We start from the raw sequence: 19,599 nt of genomic DNA, 5'->3' as shown, positions 1-19,599 counted from the left end.
TCTCCCAGTCTGCGTCGGGTCTCGCCAAATATAGAAGGCCACATCGGGAGCACCGGACGCAGTATATCACCCCAGCCGACTCACAGGTGAAGTGTCGCCTCACCTGGAAGGACTGTCTGGGGCCCTGAATGGTGGTAAGGGAGGAAGTGTAAGGGCATGTGTAGCACTTGTTCCGCTTACAAGGCTAAGTGCCAGCAGGGAGATCAGTGGGGAGGGATGGGGGGGACGAATGGACAAGGGAGTTGTGTAGGGAGCGATCCCTGCGGAATGCAGAGAGAGGAGGGGAGGGAAAGATGTGCTTAGTGGTGGGATCCCGTAGGAGGTGGTGGAAGTTGCGGAGAATAATATGTTGGACCCGGAGGCTGGTGGGGTGGTAAGTGAGAACCAGGGGAACCCTATTGTTAGTGGGGCGGCGGGAGGATGGAGTGAGAGCAGATGTGCATGAAATGGGGGAGACGCGTTTGAGAGCAGAGTTGATAGTGGAGGAAGGGAAGCCCCTTTCTTTAAAAAAGGAGGACATCTCCCTCGTCCTAGAATGAAAAGCCTCATCCTGAGAGCAGATGTGGCGGAGACGGAGGAATTATGAGAAGGGGATGGCATTTTTGCAAGAGACAGGGTGAGAAGAGGAATAGTCCAGATTACTGTGAGAGTCAGTAGGCTTATAGTAGACATCAGTGGATAAGCTGTCTCCAGAGATAGAGACAGAAAGATCTAGAAAGGGGAGGGAGGTGTTGGAAATGGACCAGGTAAACTTGAGGGCAGGGTGAAAGTTGGAGGCAAAGTTAATAAAGTCAACGAGCTCAGCATGCGTGCAGGAAGCAGCGCCAATGCAGTCGTCGATGTAGCGAAGGAAAGGTGGGGGACAGATACCAGAATAGGCACGGAACATAGATTGTTCCACAAAGCCAACAAAAAGGCAGGCATAGCTAGGACCCATACGGGTGCCCATGGCTACACCTTTAGTTTGGAGGAAGTGGGAGGAACCAAAGGAGAAATTATTAAGAGTAAGGACTAATTCCACTGGACGGAGCAGAGTGGTGGTAGAGGGGAACTGATTGGGTCTGGAATCCAAAAAGAAGTGGAGAGCTTTGAGACCTTCCTGATGGGGGATGGAAGTATACAGGGACTGGACATCCATGGTGAAAATAAAGCGGTGGGGGCCAGGGAACTTAAAATTATCGAAAAGTTTAAGAGCGTGAGAAGTGTCACGAACATAGGTAGGAAAGGATTTAACAAGGGAGGATAAAACCGTGTCGAGGTATGCAGAAACGAGTTCGGTGGGACAGGAGCAAGCTGAGACAATAAGTCTGCCAGGACAGGCCGGTTTATGGATCTTGGGTAGGAGGTAGAAACGGGAAGTACGAGGTGTGGGAACTATAAGGTTGGTAGCAGTGGATGGGAGATCCCCTGAGTGGATAAAGTCGGTGAGGGTGTGGGAGACCATGGCCTGGTGCTCCTTAGTGGGTCACGCAATTCCTCCGTCTCCGCCGCATCTGCTCTCAGGATGAGGCTTTTCATTCCAGGACGAGGGAGATGTCCTCCTTTTTAAAAGAAAGGGGCTTCCCTTCCTCCACTATCAACTCTGCTCTCAAACGCATCTCCACCATTTCACGCACATCTGCTCTCACTCCATCCTCCCGCCGCCCCAATAACAATAGGGTTCCCCTGATCCTCACCTACCACCCCACCAGCCTCCGGGTCCAACATATTATTCTCCGCAAATTCCGCCACCTCCAATGGGATCTCACCACTAAGCACATCTTTCCCTCCCCCGTCTCTCTGCTTTCTGCAGGGATCGCTCCCTACGCAACTCCCTTGTCCATTCGTCCCCCCCCATCCCTCCCCACTGATCTCCCTCCTGGCACTTATCCTTGTAAGCGGAACAAGTGCTACACATGCCCTTACACTTCCTCCCTTACCACCATTCAGGGCCCCAGACAGTCCTTCCAGGTGAGGCGACACTTCACCTGTGAGTCAGCTGGGGTGATATACTGCGTCCAGTGCTCCTGATGTGGCCTTCTATATATTGGCGAGACCCGATGCAGACTGGGAGACCGCTTTGCTGAACACCTACGCTCTGTCCGCCAGAGAAAGCAGGATCTCCCAGTGGCCACACATTTTAATTCCACGTCCCATTCCCATTCTGACATGTCCATCCACGGCCTCCTCTACTGTAAAGATGAAGCCACACTCAGGTTGGAGAAACAACATCTTATATTCCGTCTGGGTAGCCTCCAACCTGATGGCATGAACATCGACTTCTCTAACTTCCGTTAGTGCCCCACCTCCCCCTATTACCCCATCCGTTATTTATTTTTATACATACATTCTTTCTCTCACTCTCCTTTTTCTCCCTCTGTCCCTCTGACTATACCCCTTGCCCATCCTCTGTTTCCCCCCCACCCCGTCTTTCTCCCCGGATCTCCTGTCCCATGATCCTCTCATATCCCCTTTGCCAATCACCTGTCCAGCTCTTGGCTCCATTCTTCCCCCTCCTGTCTTCTCCTATCATTTTGGATCTCCCCCTCCCCCTCTCACTTTCAAATCTCTTACTAACTCTTCCTTCAGTTAGTCCTGACGAAGGGTCTCGGCCTGAAACGTCTACTGAAACTCTTCCAATAGATGCTGCCTGGCCTGCTGCGTTCACCAGCAACTTTGATGTGTGTTGCTTGAATTTCCAGCATCTGCAGAATTCCTGTTGTTCTATTTGATCTATGTCTCTTATTATCTTGTAAACCTCTATCAAGTCACCTCAGATCCCTCTTTGCTGCAAAGGAAAAAGCTCTAGCTTGCTCAACCTAATGTATCTTCATAAGACATGCTCTCTGGACCAGACAATTATATTTCCATTTTTCCCCACAGCGATAAATCTGAATTGATAAATGACAGCTCAGGCACTGGAAGTAAGTATTCTTCATTATCTGTACTATTTTTATATCTGTAACATTTTATGCTTCCCATGTCAAAATCACAAGGGGAAAGGGAAGGATTTGATGTACATTAACTTTGGTCAATAAGTCACAGTTTCTATGCCCTTTTATGCCCCGTTTTCATTTAAGAAATACTCTATCAAACTCCTTAAATTGCCTGTTGGAGATAGAGTACCACAGCACAGAAAAAGGCCCTTTGGCCCATCTAGTCCTGCCAAACTGGTATTCCACTTACTCCCATTGATCTGCATGTGGACTCTATACCCCTCCCGTCCAAGTACTTATCCAAACCTGCATCCACCACTTCCACTGGCAGCTCGTACCATACAAGAAGGTACCTCTCAGGTTCCCCTAAGATATGTCAACTTTCACCCTTAACTTATGACCTCTAGTTCTGGTCGTACCCAAACTCACCGGAAAAAGCTGCTTGCATTTACCCTCTCTATACACCTCATAATTTTGTATACTTCTTTCAAATCTCCCCTCATTCTCCTACACTCTAGACAATAAAGTCCTAACCTATTCAACCATTCCCTATAACTCAGCTCCTCACGACCCAGCAACATCCTTGTAAATTTTCGCTGTACTCTTTCAATCTTACTGATATATTTCCTTTAGGTGGGTGACCAAAACTACACACAATAGTCCAAATTAAGCTTCACCATATGTCTTATACAACTTCAACATAACGTCCAATCTCCTGTACTCAGTACTTTGATTTATGAAGGCCAATGTGCCAAAAGCTTTCTTTACGACCCTATCTATCTGTGCCACCACTTTCAAGGAATTATGGACCTGTATTCCCAGATCCCTCTGTTCAGATATATTTTTATCCAGATATTTATTTGTATTCTGTGTTGAAATCTGAGAGCATATACATACAATTTGGGTTCAGTAAAGGTTAGCTTTATTTGTCACACGTACATCGAAGCATATAGTGAAATGTGCCATTCGCGTCAATGACCAACACAGTCCATGGATTGAGCTGGGATCAGCCTGCAAGTGTTAACGCACTTCCGGCGTAGCAACATAACATGCTCACAAGTCACCAACCCTAATTGTACGACTTTGGAATGTGGGAGGAAACACACGCAGTCTCGAGGAGAACGTGTAAACACCTTATAGACAGTGGCGGGAATTGAACCCTGATCAGTAATCACAGGCACTGCAATAGCATTACGCTAGCTGCCACGCAACCGTGCCAACCCTGTGTAAGTTAAAGGAGTATAAAATCAAAGTGTCTTTTTCCCAGGGAAGGAGAACTAAAAACTAGAAGGCTTGGGATGAAGATGAGAGAGGAAAGATTTAAAGGGGCATGAGGGGCAATTTCTTCACACAGATGGTGCTGCCTATATGGAATGAGCTGACAAAGTTTAGAGGGAAATGAGCCAAATGCAGGCAAATGGGACTACCTTGGTTAGCATGGTTCAGTTGTGCTGAAGGACAGGTCTAATTCAATGACTCTAAGTGGATGCGCAATGCTCTGAGTGATGTGCCCAATGTGGTCGTTGGGAATGTGTGGAAGTGTTATGTGCCCTGTCTCACTATGTTTTGTGTGTGCTTTACTCTCCCCCTCTCCCCATCCCCGTGGCCAGCTCTGAGCCCATCTGTCCGCAGTACCATTCCCGGCTCAGCAGCGGGTACCAGATCTGTCACCCATCCCACTGCCATCACCAGGCTTCAGATGCAACTCCACCTGCACGACCTCCAGCAGAACGCTGGCGACCTCAGAACCCAACTCCAGCAGCTGCGGAAGCTCCAGGTATTCGATCGCTGACATTTGAATGCACTTTGATCCCTGCACCCATGCATATACCAGGTGGTGACAGAGGCACCAGGATTGGGTTAGGAATACCGCCGTGTACCCAAGAAGAGAAAAGGGGCAAGTTAATTTTCTATAATGTGGTGGTCAGAACTGAGCACAATATTCCAAGTGTGGTCTAGCCAGGGTGCAATACTGTATTCTGTTCTGGTCGCATCATTATAGGAAAGATGTGAAAGCTTTAGAGAGGGTGCAGAGGAGGTTTACTACCATGCTGCTGGACTAGAGAGCATGTCTTATGAGGATAGGTTGAGTGAACTAGGGCTTTTCTCTTTGGAGTGAAGGAGAATGAGAGGTGACTTGATAGAGATGTACAAGATGATATGAGGCACTGATTCGGTGTACAGCCAGAGGTAGAAATAGTAATGTAAGGAAGCATAATTTTTTAGGTGATGTGAGGAAAGTATAGGGGGGTGTCAGTGGTACTTTCATATACAGAGAGTGGTGGGTGCACAAACACCCTGCCAGGGGTTGGTGGTTGAGGTTGATACACTAGCAGCATTTAAGAAACACTTGGATAGGTGCATAGTGATGCTGGACCTTCTAGCAGCAGACATTGCCACCAGAGCTTTAAGCCCTTCTGCTACACGTCCCCCAGAGGACCCCAAGCACAAGGGATTCTGCAGACACTGAAAATCTTGAGAAACTCATACAAAATGCTGGCAATGAAATGCACAGATTCACAACCTTCTGGCTAAAGAAATTCCTCACCATCTCTGTTCTAAAGTGATGTCCTTGTATTTTGAGGCTCAGCCCTCTGGTCCTAGACTCCCCCACTATAGGAAACATCCTCTCCACATCCACTCTATCTGTGTCCTCTAGTCCTAGACTCCCCCACTATAGGAATCATCCTCTCCGCATCCACTCTATCTGTGCCCTCTGGTCCTAGACTCCCCCACTATAGGAAACATCCTCTCCACATCCACTCTATCTGTGTCCTCTGATCCTCGACTCCCCCACTATAGGAAACATCCTCTCCACATCCACTCTATCTGTGTCCTCTGGTCCAAGACTCCCCCACTATAGGAAACATCCTCTCCACATCCACTCTATCTGTGCCCTCTGGTCCTAGACTCCCCCACTATAGGAAACATCCTCTCCACATCCACTCTATCTGTGTCATCTGGTCCTAGACTCCCCCACTATAGGAAACATCCTCTCCACATCCACTCTATCTGTGTCCTCTAGTCCTAGACTCCCCCACTACAGGAAACATCCTCTCCACATCCACTCTATCCGTGTCCTCTGGTCCTAGACTCCCCCACTATAGGAAACATCCTCTCCACATCCACTCTATCTGTGCCCTCTGGTCCTAGACTCCCCCACTATAGGAAACATCCTCCCCACATCCACTCTATCTGTGCCCTCTGGTCCTAGACTCCCCCACCATTGGAAACATCCTCCCCACATTCACTCTATCTAGGCCTTTCAATATTCAATAGGTTTCAATGAGATCCCCCTTCATTAAAGGTCAAAGTACGAGATATGGAATGAAATGTGTTAAAGTAGTTAAAACAACACACATCAAAGTTGCTGGTGAATGCAGCAGGCCAGGCAGCATCTGTAGGAAGAGGTGCAGTCGACGTTTCAGGCCGAGAGCCTTCGTCAGGACTAACTGAAGGAAGAGTGAGTAAGGGATTTGAAAGTCCTACAGATGCTGCCTGGCCTGCTGCGTTCACCAGCAACTTTGATGTGTGTTGCTTGAATTTCCAGCATCTGCAGAATTCCTGTTGTTAAAGTAGTTAAAATGTTAGTAGGATCAGAATCAGGTTAAATATCACTAGTATATGTCATAAAAGTTGTTGTTTTTCAGCAGCAGTAAATACAATACATAATAATATTTTTAAAAAACTATAAATTACAAAAACATATATGAAAATTAAATTAAGTATTGATGCTGCACACTAAAACCCATCCTCTCACCTCCTCCCCTTCACCACACCTTTCTATTCCTCTCTCCCTCAGGTGTTAACCCACCTTCTCCTTAAATCAGGGCTTCCCAATCTGGGGTCCACGGACCACATTTTTAATGGTAATGGTCCATGAACCCCTGCCTAAAATGAGCCTTTCCTGGATACCTTATACCTCTTTTCATTGTCCATGAACCTTGGCATTTCACCTGAACCTCTCCCTGGTAGTGAACATAAAACTTAGCACAGTACAGGTCCCTTGGCCCATGATATAGAAACATAGAAAATAGGTGCAGGAGTAGGCCATTCAGCCCTTCAAGCCTGCACCGCCATTCAGTATGATCATGGCTGATCATCCAACTCAGAACCCTGTACCTGCCTTCTCTCCATACCCCCTGATCCCTTTAGCCACAAGGGCCATATCTAACTCCCTCTTAAATATAGCCAATGAACTGGCCTCAACTGTTTCCTGTGGCAGAGAATTCCACAGATTCACCACTCTCTGTGTGAAGAAGTTTTTCCTAATCTCAGTCCTAAAAGGCTTCCCCTTTATCCTCAAACTGTAACCCCTCGTTCTGGACTTCCCCAACATCGGGAACAATCTTCCTTCATCTAGCCTGTCCAATTCCTTTAGGATTTTATATGTTTCAATAAGATCCCCCCTCAATCTTCTAAATTCCAATGAGTATAAGCCTAGTCGATCCAGTCTTTCCATAATAATGTATTGACATTTTAATCTACTCCAAGATTAATCTAACTCTTCCCTGCTGCATTGCTCTCCATTTTTCTTTCATCCCTGTGCCTACCTAAGAGTTTCTTAAATCTCCTCCAATGTATTTACCTCTATCACCACCTCTGACAGCACGGTCTGTGCAGCCACCTCTCTGTGTAAAGAACTTAACTCTGACATCCCCTCTACTTTCCTCCAATCACCATATTCCATATTGTCCCCATTCTAAGTCGAGTCTGACATCCCCCAGTGTTTTCCTCCAATCACCTATACTTTGCGACAATCTGAGTAGAGAATGTTTATCCAGAATTCCTGATGGGATTGATTATGGTAATAGCACCTAGTTCTGGGATATAGACATCTCCTCTACCCATCCCTTCTGAAATCTCTCCATAAAGTTGCCCAGTCCATCACGGATAAAGCCCTTCCCACTGTTGAGCATATCTATATGAAAAACTGTCATAGGAAAGCAGTATCCATCATCAGGGACCCCCACCACCCAGGCCATGGTCTCTTCTAACTGTTGCCAATCAGGAAGAAGGTACAGGAGCCTCAGAACTCATACTTCCAAGTTCAGGAACATTTATTACCCCTTAGCTATCAGGCTGCTGAACCAGAAGAGATAATTCCACTCAGCTTCACTCACCCAACACTGAACTGTTCCCACAACCTATGTCGCAATACACATGCGCTGCCATCTCCTATTACTGTCCTTCCATCCCATAGGCGCTACCGGAGCCTCCGCTCCCACACCAGCAGGCTCAGGAAGAACTTCTTCCCTGAGGCTGTGACCCTGCTGAACCTCACATCACAGCACTAAGCAGTATTGCACCCATATTGTACTGTCTCAGTACTTTTATATTTGTGTGCTGTAGCACTTACTTTTTATTCGCAGATATTTTGTAAATAACACTATTCTTTGCATTTCTGGTCAGATGCTAAATGCATTGGCTTTGTATCTATACTCGGCACAATGACAATAAAGTTTAATCTAGTCTAATCTAAACTAAACCTACTCATTTTCAAGGACTTGTCATCAGATATTCTCGATATTTATTGCTTATTTATTTAATATTATTATTTATTTCTTTTTGAATTTGCAGTTTGTTGTCTTCTACACACCAGTTGAATGCCCAAGTTGGTGCAGTCTTTCATTGATTCTGTTATGGTTATTATTTCTCTGGATTTATTGAGTATGCCTGCAAGAAAATGCATCTCATGGCTGTATATGGTGACACATATGTACTTTGATAATAAATTTACTTTGAACTTTAACGGACCCAATCTCCCAGGCCTGGTGTGAAATTCTTATATGTTCCCCTCTTGCCCAGCTGCAAAGCCAGGACACCATGAAGCACATGATGAAGCGTTTGGAATCGGAGATCAGCATCAGAGTGTCAGAGGCTCTGCGGAAGCAGGAAGACCCACTCCACCGCCAGCGCGCTCTGGTAGAGGAGGAGAGGCAAAAGTATTTGAACGAGGAGGAAATGATTGTGCAACAACTGAAGTAAGTTTTTTTTTTCCCTTCCAAAACCTTGTGGAGTGAGCAGTGGGCAGAAAACAAAGTGGGAATAAACAGAGGTTTTGCAGATGCCGAAATACAGAGCAACACACGCAAAATGCTGGAGAAACTCAGCAGGTCAGGCAGCATCTGTAGAGGGGAATGAACAGTCAAGACCCTTCCATCAGGACTGGAACAAAAGAGGGTAGAAGTTAGAATAAGAAGATGGCTGACAGATGATAAGTGAGACCAGGTGAGGGGAAAGGTGAGTGGGAGAGGGGGTGTAGTGAGAAGCTGGGAAGCGATAGGTCAAAGAGGTAAAGGCTGAAGGAGGAAGAATCTGATAGGAGAGGACTGTAGACCTTTGGAGAAAGAGAAGGAGGTCAGTTAGCAGAGAGTAGTGATGGGCAGTTCATGTGGCTATGGGAGGAGAAGAGCAGAGATGAGAGGGTCTCCAGAAATGGGGAAAAACAAATATGGTTGCTGGGAGGGGTTGGGGAACTAGAGCAGAGTGATGACTAGAAATTAGAGAAATCGATGTTCATGCCATCAGGTTGGAAGCTACCTAGATGGAATATAAGGTGCTGATGCTCCAAGCTGAGTTGGCCCCATTGTAGCAGTAGAGAGTCTATGGATAGAAAGGTCAAAATGGGAATGGAAAGATCAATTGAAATGAATGGCCACCAGGAGATCCTACTTCTTGCAGCAGACAGAGGAAAGGTGTGCGATAGAATGGTCCCCCAATCTGCATCAGGACTCACCAATGTAGAGAAGACCGCACAGGGAGCACTGGACTCACAGATGAAGTGTGGTCTCACCTGGAGGGACTGTATGGGGCTCTGAATGCTGGTGAGGTAGGAGGTGTAGGGGCAGATGTAGCACTTGTCACACTTTCAGGAATAAGTGCCAGGAAGGCGATTTGTGGGAAGACACAAGTGGACAAGGGAGTTCACATAGAGAGTGATCCCTACAGAAAGCAGACAGGTTCGTGGGGATGGGGGGATGATGTGCCCAGTGGTAGGACCCTATTGGAACTGTCAGATGTTCATTCTTGGTTTGGGAGAAGGGATTGGTGCTGAATATATAACTGTTCACAGTGTGGATCACTGATTTGCATCAGAAATCAAGCATTCTATATCTAAAGCAGTGTGGAAGTTTTAAGAAAATGTTGGGGTCTTCAAAGGGATAAGTAAGTGTTGAGGACATGGTGGGGGAATACAGCAAAATATACAGTCATCCACTTAGTATAAAGTAGAAAGGCAAACTGACTTTTAAATGGTGACAGATAGAATGGTGATAGTGTTCAACATAGACCTGGATGTCCATGTTCATTAACACAGGCCCTCCCCAGGTTATGAACATCTAAATTAAGGACACCCATATACACAAGTGAGCTGAAGTAAAATTAGTAAATTCAAATGAGAACCCATCTTGGAAAAAAGGAACCTGGTTATGGTGTAAGTCCCCAGTAATGTTGATACCAGAAACAGCCCAGTGCAACCCTCGCTGATTCGATTTAACACAAACAACGCATTTCACTCGATGCTTCAATGTACAGAACATGTGACAAATAATGCTAATCTCTTTAAAAAGAAAAGTTGCACACCTTGGAAATATATTGCTATTCATTCATCAGTGCTGGGTCTAGATTCTGTAACTTCCTTCCCAACGCGTTGAGGGAACCCTTTCACCAGCAAGTATCTTCACTTATAGAGTCACTTTCAAAGACTCAGTCTTATTCATTATGCTCATTATTTGTGTTATTTTTTATATTTGCACTTTTGCACATTGGTTGTTTGTCAGTCTTTGTAGTTTTTCATTGATTCTATTGTATTTCTTTGTTTTACCATGAATGCCTGCAAGAAAATTAATCTCAGGTGACGTATACATGCTTTGATAATAAATTTACTTTGAACTTTGACAAGATTGTACTGTCTCCATCAGCTTCTCAAAGGCAGTTTAAGACGCCATATCATGCTGGTCTGAGCACAGTACCCAGGTCTCGGAAAATGAATTAAGTGGGAAAAGGATTTTTTAAGCCAGCAATTCTACCACATTATCCAACAAGTCCTATTGTTGCTGGTGTCTGGTGGCAACTGAGTAGTTAGCTGGGAGGGCAGATCTGTAAGTGGGGTCCATTCGCTCTCAGTAGGCAGGTAAATATTGAAAGGCCTAGATAGAGTGGACATTGAGAGAAACTTTCCCATACTGAGGGGAGTCTAAGACCAGAGGGCAGGGCCTCAGATGAGAAGAACATCCATTTAGAACAGAGATGAGAAGGAATTGCTTTAGCCAGCGGGTGTGAATCTGTGGAATTCATTGGCACAGACAGCTGTGGTGACCAAGTCATTGGGTATATTTAAAGCAGAAGTTGTTAGGTTCTTGATTAGTCATGGAGAGTGGGGTTGAGAGGGATAATGAATCAGCCATGATGGAATGGCAGAGCAGATTTGAGGGGCTGAATGGCCTGATTCTGCTCCTATGTCTTATGGTCTCATGAGCTCCATTTCCTGTGAGCACATTCTCTGAACTAAGCAGCAGCAGGGTATCGCAGACCTGCCATCACACCTTAAACAAGTCACTGGCAAAGTGAAGCCAGATCCAAATCAGAATCAGATTTAATATCACTGGCATATGCTGCGAAGTTTATTGTTTCACAGCAGCAGTACAGTACAATACATAATAATAAAAACTATAAATTACAATAAGAAATATATATATAAAATTAAAAAGTAATGGATAAGAGAGCCAAAAAGGGGGGGAAAATGAGGTTGTGTACATCGGTTCATTGCCTATTCAGGAATCTGATGGCAGATGAGAAGAAGTTACAAAAACATTGAGTGTGTGGTTTCAGGCTCCTGTACCTCCTTGATGGTAGGAATGAGAAGAAGGCATGTCCTGGGTGATGGGAATCCTGAATGATGCATGTTGCTTTTTTGAGGCATTGCCTTTTGACAATGTCCTCAATGCTGGGGAGGCCAGTGCCCATGATGGAGCTAGCTGGGTTTGTAACTTTCTACAGCTTTATCCAATATGTGCAGTGACCCTTCCATACCAGATGGTGATGCACTTAGAATGCCCTCCGCAGTACATCTGTACAAATTTTCTAGAGTCTTTGGTGACATACTGAGTCTCCTTAAACTCCTAATAAAATATAGCTGCTGTCATGCCTCCTTTGTAATTGCATCAATATGTCGGGCCCAAGATAGATGTTAATACCCAGGAACTTTGATGAGGACTGGTGTGTGTTCCCTCGACTTCCCCTTTCTGAAGTCCACAATTAATACCTTGGTCTTACTGACATTGAGTGCAAGGTTGTCATTGTGACACCACTCAACCAGCTGTTCTATCTCACTCCTGTACGCCTCCTCGTCACTATCTGAAATTCTGCCAATAAACAATACTTGTGTCATCAGCAACATTATAGGTGGCCTAGCCACACAGTCGTGGGTGTAGAGAGAGTAGAGCAGTGGGCTATGCGGGCATCCTTGAGCTGTGCCAGTGTCAATTGTCAGCAAAGAGGAGACATTTCCAATCCACACTGACTGTGGTCTCTCTTTGAGAAAGTTGAGGATCCAGTTGCCGTGGGAGGTACAGAGGTGCAGGTTTTGAAGATCTAATGTGGCAATAGGCAAATTGTAGCAGGTCCAGGTCTTTGCTTAAGCAGAAGTTGATTCTGGCCATGACCAGCTTCTCGAAGCACTTCATCACAGTAGACGTAAGTGCAGAGAGATCTGGGCTTTCTATAGTGCCCATTAGAAATTGGTCTTCAGTTGATGCTGAGACTTATCCCAGTGGGATCCCTGCACAGAAGCCATCCTCCCTATGTACTACTGCTTACTGATAATCCTTCTGTTCCCTAAGTGCTGATATAGAGTCTCGACCCGAAACATCGACTTGCACCTTTTGCCTTTGCAAATGCTGTTTGACTCGCTGAGCTCCTCCAGTGTTCTGATTTTTTTTTCTTCTCGTTGATCATGACCACTTATTTATTTTTAAAAGATAAACCAATGGCTTTGACTGTTGTAGTTCACAGTCTGGGTCAGCGATCTGAATCCTTGCTTTGAATTACAAGCCTCTCTGCCTCAGCCCCTGTGTTCTACGGGGCCATTGCACTGAGACAGACAACCTTGGCTTCTCGATAAGATGGTGAAACCAGACCCCATTTGTCTGCTCTGGTGAACGCGTGCTGCATATATGTGTGTGTACCCCACAACTGGGCCAGTCACAGAAGAGGGAAGTGAGATTGGATTCAAATTCAAGTTCAAGTTCAAGTTTATTGCCATTCAACCATATACATGTATACAGCTAAGTGAAACAATGTTCCACTGTTCCGAGGTGCAGCACAGTACGTATAGTCTCACGCAGTACATATAGTTAGGATCCAGCATATACAGTACTGTGAAAAGTCTTCCGCACACATGTAGCTGGAATGCTTAGATGTTTGCACAGTGCTGTATTTGTCAACATGGAGCGGAGAGCGATTTTATAAATCTGGTGGGAGGAAAGGATGTTGGGAATGGCGAGGGTGGAGTGCCGCGGGAGGGGTGTGGGACAGGTGGCAGAGAAGGAGTGCCAGGGCGGGTACAGACACACCCAGCCCTGAGACACCAGGCAAGATCATTTGATTCTAAACAATTCATTTATTGATCATTACAGAATGTCTCTCTGGTGCTTCCCACTCCCTCCCCTTTTCCCCAACCATGATTCCCCTCTCCCTGTCCTCTTCCCACCCTCAGTCCACAATACAGACCCATATCAGAATCAGGTTTATCATCACTCACATATGTCATGAAATTTGTTGTTTTTTGTAGCAGCAGTACAGTGCGATACATAAAATCATTACAGTACTGTGTGGAAAAGTCTTAAGGCACCTTAGCTATATAAACGTGCCTAAGACCTTTACACGGTACTGTACAGTCACAAAATAATATCAGCACAAGTCCCTGAGTGGCATGGCCTGTAGGTTGACAGCTTGTCATAATGTGCACTGATGTTTCTTGGTGCTTAGTATCTGATTTGTATCCTCATTTTCTACACGCAGTTTTACTAGAAAGGTCAGTGTTAACTGACCAACGATAACAGCTCGTGTGGTTGCCGCACCACATCAGAGAGATGGTAGTCACAGGTCGTCCAAACGGTCTGAGGACATCCGATTTCCATCGTGAAAGGAAATTAGCCATCATCGATCTAAGGACAGTGAAGACCAGAAATACTTAGTAGGCTGAGTAGCATCTGTAGAGAGAAACAGAGCATTGCATTGGAACTGACAGTCAGGACAGACGAGAGCAAAGCGGGGTCTAACCCTAAACCTGACCCGATGACAGTTCCTCAACACACACACACCCCCTCTCTCTCTCTCCCCCTCCCCTTCTCCCTCTCCCTGTTTCCCTCTCTCTCTCTCACTCTCATTCACTTTTGCTCTCTCTGTCTTGCTCTCCTGCTGTCTTTCTCTCGCTCTCCATCTCTGTTTCTCTCTTTCTCTCTCTCTCACATTCTCCATCTCTATTTCTCTTTCTCTTTCACTCTCACTCTCACTTTCTCTCACTCATTCTCACCCTCGCTTACTGTCTTGCTCTCTTGCTCTGTTTCTCTCTGTCTTGCTCACTGTTTCTATTTCTCTCCTCAGTCTCACTCACTTGCTCATTTTATCTTGTTCTCTTGCTCTGTCTCTCTCTCTCTCTCTCTGTCTCCCTCCGTATTTCTCTCTTTCTCTCTCTCTTGCTCTCTCTCTCTCATTCTTGCTCACTCGTGTGTCTCTCACTCGCCCTCTGGATTCTCTTTCTCTCAGTTGCTCTCCCTCCCTAGTTCTCTCTTTTGCTCTCTCTCGCTCATCCTCTTTATTTCTCTTTTTCTCTCTCTCCTCTTTTCTCAGATGATGTCTGTCCTGTTGAGTATTTCCAGCATTTTCTGTTTTCCTTGTTTTTGGAGGTTTTACTTGTCCCAGCCATTCAAATCCTGCAACAGCTACACCGTTACATCGGCATTGCCAGATTTAAAAAATGCAATTCAGAACCACAGGCAGTCTAGTGGGGTTAGAAAATTAGCTCCCAGCACTGTTAGTGGGTACAACTGTTCTCTTGTCTACTGTCCAGGCTTCCATTATCTCATTCTTATTTCATCCTGTTTGACCTTGGTGAAAACTCCACCCGGCCATCCATAACCATAACTATTCATTGTAATCGGTTCTGCTCTGGAAGGCAATGATGAACGCCACCTTGAAACGACCTGAAGAAGGGGAGACTTTCTGTAGTGTTCCGACCTTGAATGGAGGTCTACTGCCCCCAAATGTTTCCACTAGGAAAGACTACAGCTCTGAAAGACACCTGCATTTCTGGTGTGTCCTTCCTGTCCTTGGGACATCAAGTTCAAGTTTATTGTCATTCAACCATATACATGTACCTGTATACCCCCAGACAAAACACATTCCTCTGGACCAAGGTGCTCAACACAGTACATATAACTCACACACAACACATAAAGTAATACTAGCACAAATAAATTAACAAATAATAAGGTGCCTTTACAACACAAGTTAAAAAGTAAACAGTATAACGCTACTGGCACTTCATAACTGGTGAGACCTCGATGGTGGCAGGGAGTTCAATAGTCTTACAGCCTGGGGGACGAAGCTGTTTCATATACGAATAATCGCTGCCCTAATGCTATGGTACCTCCTGCCCTGATTGTAGAGATCAAAGAGATTGTTAGATGGTGGGAGGGATCATTGACATTGCTAAGGGCCCTGCATGCACAGTGCTCCTGATAAATATCTCTGATCAGTGAATGAGAGACCTCAATGATGCTCTCAGCAGTCCTTGCAGCCCTTTGTAGAGACTTGCTGTCAGATGCCTTGCAATTCCTGTACCAGACCGAGATACAGCTGGTGAGGTCACTCTCGATGGTTCCCCTGTAAAAATTGGTAAGAATGGGACATCCCAATTAAGGAAGTACTGGAAGGAATGCAACGGCTGGATTGTGCACAGGAAGCTCCCAGAAGCTCCAATGTAATAATGACTCAATTATTGTAATCATTGAACATGAAAATAAGAACTGCAGATGCTGGGAATCAGAAATAAATGTGGCCAATGCCAGAAGTACTCAGCAGATGGGATGAGTTAACAAAGCAGTCATAAACACAAGAGATTTTGCAGATGCTGGAAATCTTGAGCAACACACATAAAGTGCTGGAGGAACTCAGCAAGTCAGACAGAATCACTGGCATGTGTCGTGAAATTTGTTATTTTGCGGCAATAAGATATATATATATATATATATATATACTATACATATGTATTTACAGTGTATTATATAATATACAGTGGCATGCAAAAGTTTAGGCTTGCCTGGTCAAAATTTCTGTTACTGTGAATAGCTAAGTGAGTAAAAGATGAACTGATCTCCAAAAGCCATAAAAGTTAAAGATGAAACATTCTTTTCAAAGTTTTAAGCAAGATTAGTGTATTATTTTTGTTTTGTACAATTTGTGGAAAAAAAGGAAAGGAGCACCATGCAAAGGTTTGGGCACCCCAAGAGATTTGAGCTCTCAGAGAACTTTTACCAAGGCCTCAGATCTTAATTAGCTTGTTAGAGCTATGGCTTGTTCACAGTTATCGTTAGGAAAGGCCAGGTTATGCAAGTTTCAAAGCTTTATGAATACCCTGACTCCTCAAACCTTGTCCCAACAATCAGCAGCCATGGGCTCCTCTAAGCAGCTGCCTAGCGCTCTGAAAATTAAAATAAATGATGCCCACAAAGCAGGAGAAGGCTATAAGTAGATAGCAAACTGTTTTCAGGTAGCCGTTTCCTCAGTTCGTAATGTAATTAAGAAATGGCAGTTAACAGGAACGGCGGAGGTCAAGTTGAGGTCTGGAAGACCAAGAAAACCTTCCGAGAGAACTGCTTGTAGGATTGCTAGAAAGGCAAATCAAAACCCCCATTTGACTGCAAAAGACCTTCAGGAAGATTTAGCAGACTCTGGAGTGGTGGTGCACTGTTCTACTTTGCAGTGACACCTGCACAAATATGACCTTCATGGAAGAGTCATCAGAAGAAAACCTTTCCTGTGTCCTCACCACAAAATTCAGCGTCAGAAGTTTGCAAAGGAACATCTAAACAAGCCTAATGCATTTTGGAAACAAGTCCTGTGGACTGATGAAGTTAAAATAGAACTTTTTGCCGCAATGAGCAAAGGTATGTTTGGAGAAAAAAGGGTGCAGAATTTCATGAAAAGAACACCTCTCCAACTGTTAAGCATGGAGGTGGATCGATCATGCTAAAGGCTTGTGTTGCAGCCAGTGGCACGGGGAAAATTTCACTGGTAGAGGGAAGAATGAATTCAATTAAATACCAGCAAATTCTGGAAGCAAACATCACACTATCTGTAAAAAAAAAGCTGAAGATGAAAAGAGGATGGCTTCTACAACAGGATAATGATCCTAAACACACCTCAAAATCCACAATGGACTACCTCAAGAGGTGTAAGCTGAAGGTATTGCCATGGTCCTCACAGTCCCCCAACCTAAACATCATCGAAAATCTGTGGATAGACCTCAAAAGAGCAGTGCATCTCACAGAAGCACAAGAATCTCACAGAACTAGAAGCCTTTTTCGAGGAAGAATGGGCGAAAATCCCCCAAACAAGAATTGAAAGACGCTTAGCTGGCTACAGAAAGCGTTTACAAGCTGTGATACTTGCCAAAGCGGGTGTTACTAAGTACTGACCATGCAGGGTGCCCAAACTTTTGCTTTGGGCCCTTTTCCTTTTTTGTTATTTTGAAACTGTAAAAGATGGAAATAAAAAAGTAATCTTGCTTGAAATATTAAAGAAATGTGTCATCTTTAACTTTATACCTTTTGGAAATCAGGTCATCTTTTACTTGTTTAGCTATTCACAGTAACAGAAATTTTGACCTGGAGTGCCCAAACTTTTGCATGCCACTGTATTATACAATTTATATAAATCTGGTGGTGGAGGGAAGAGGCTGTTCCTAAAACACTTATTGTGTGTTTTCAGGTTCTTGTACCTCCTCCCTGATAGTAGCAATGAGAGGAAGGCATGTGCAAGGTAATGGGGGTCCTTAATGGCAGATGCCACCTTTTTGAGGCATCACATTTTCGGAATGTCCTCGATGTTGGGTACACTAGTGCTCACGATGGAGCTGACTATGATTGTACAGAGGAATAAATAGTGGACGCTGCGGGTGGAGACCTTGCATCAGGACTTTCCCCCTCCCTTCCCAGTTGATGAAGGGTCTCAGCCTGAAATTTCGACTGTTTATTCCCCTCTATAGGTGCTGCTTGACCTGCTGAGTTCATCCAATGTTTCATGTGATTTAACAATGCTGCACTAGTCACCATCTCACAGAGATAAAATATCAGCTCTCAGAATATTGAAAGGCCTCAATACAGTGGATGTGGAGATGATGCTTCCTATAGTGGGAGAGTCTAGGACCATAGGACATAACCTCAGAATACTAGAATGTCTCTTTAGAACAGAGATAGGGAGGAATTTCTTTAGCTGAAGGGTGGCAAATCTATGGAATTCATTGCTACATACAGCTGTGGAGGCCAGGTCACTGGGTGTATTTGAAGTGGAGTTTGCTAGGTTCTTGATTGGTCAGGGTATCGAAGGCCAAGATAGACTGGATGTGGAGAGGGTTTTTTAAGGTGTTTTTGTGGGGTAGTCTAAGTCCAGAAGACACAGTCTCAGAATAGAGGGATATCCATTTAGAACAGAGGTGCTTCTTTAGCCAGAGGGGAATGAATCTTTGGAATTCATTGCTACAGACAGCTGTGAAGGCTACCTTATTGAGCGTATTTAAAGCAGAGATTGATAAGTACAGGACAAAGGCAGGAGAATGGAGTTGAGAGGGATAATAAATCAGCCATGATGGAATGGCAGAGGAGATGCTGGTGTCTAGTGGCCTTAGAGTCTTAAAGACGGTGATCCCACCACTGAGCAACTGGCTTTTATCACTGCTGAGCTAAATTTCTCAGGCGATCTTCCCTCCTTACTCTCCAACTCACTTCTGCCTCCTCTCTAATGTCCATAAGCAGTATTTTGTCCGGGTAGTTTGCAGCCACATGATAATACAGGTGCTGCAGTTTGGAGCAACATACAAGATGCTGGAGGAAGCCAGTGGTTAGGCTGCATCGGTGGAGGGAAATAGGCAGCTAAAGGATCTCAACCCAAAGCATTCACTGTCCATTTCCTTCCACGGATGCTACCTGACCTTCTGAGTTCTTCCAGCATTTTGCTAATTTGTCTATCTGCACTCATTTTTCAGGACCAAAAGACCATAAGATATAGGAGCAGAATTAGGCTATTTGGCCCATTGAAACTGCTTCACCATTCCAACAACAACAACAACAATACAACAGCAGGAAAAAAAGCCCTTTTCCTACCCACCCTTTCACATACTTTGACCATTGGGCCCCAAACCCAGGACTCACCAATCACAGGACATTGACATTCAGGACTTAATTTCTGGATGTGCACGGACCTCTGGTCCAGGGATTCGCTGACCTGGGGGATCACCAGACCTCGGGCCTCCTGCCCACATGAACCTCCAACACAGGACTGGGGACCGCTGGACTCCATCCTCGGTACCTTCCAACCTGACCACTGTGGTCACTGACCTTCAACCATGGAGCGCTCCAACTTGGACGCCGAATGTTGTGCCTGCCCCGACTCTTCATTTACT

General features: G+C 45.1%; 1 protein-coding gene across 7 annotated transcripts in view; it reads left to right on the top strand.

The window, feature by feature from the left end:
- The window catches only part of srcin1a (SRC kinase signaling inhibitor 1a), a 578,647-nt gene that overhangs the window by 497,767 nt on the left and 61,281 nt on the right, over positions 1 to 19,599 (top strand). For all 7 annotated transcript variants that reach the window (XM_063037434.1, XM_063037430.1, XM_063037435.1 and 4 more), the window contains 3 exons: positions 2,863 to 2,903; positions 4,526 to 4,692; positions 8,724 to 8,899. In XM_063037434.1, the coding sequence (XP_062893504.1) occupies positions 2,863 to 2,903; positions 4,526 to 4,692; positions 8,724 to 8,899 (384 nt within the window). The remainder of the gene's footprint in view (positions 1 to 2,862; positions 2,904 to 4,525; positions 4,693 to 8,723; positions 8,900 to 19,599) is intronic.

Source organism: Mobula hypostoma, chromosome X1, assembly GCF_963921235.1.
Source record: "Mobula hypostoma chromosome X1, sMobHyp1.1, whole genome shotgun sequence".
NCBI lineage: Eukaryota > Metazoa > Chordata > Chondrichthyes > Myliobatiformes > Myliobatidae > Mobula > Mobula hypostoma.
The sequence above is the reverse complement of the archived record's forward strand: the minus strand, read 5'-3'. Positions and strand labels throughout refer to the sequence as shown.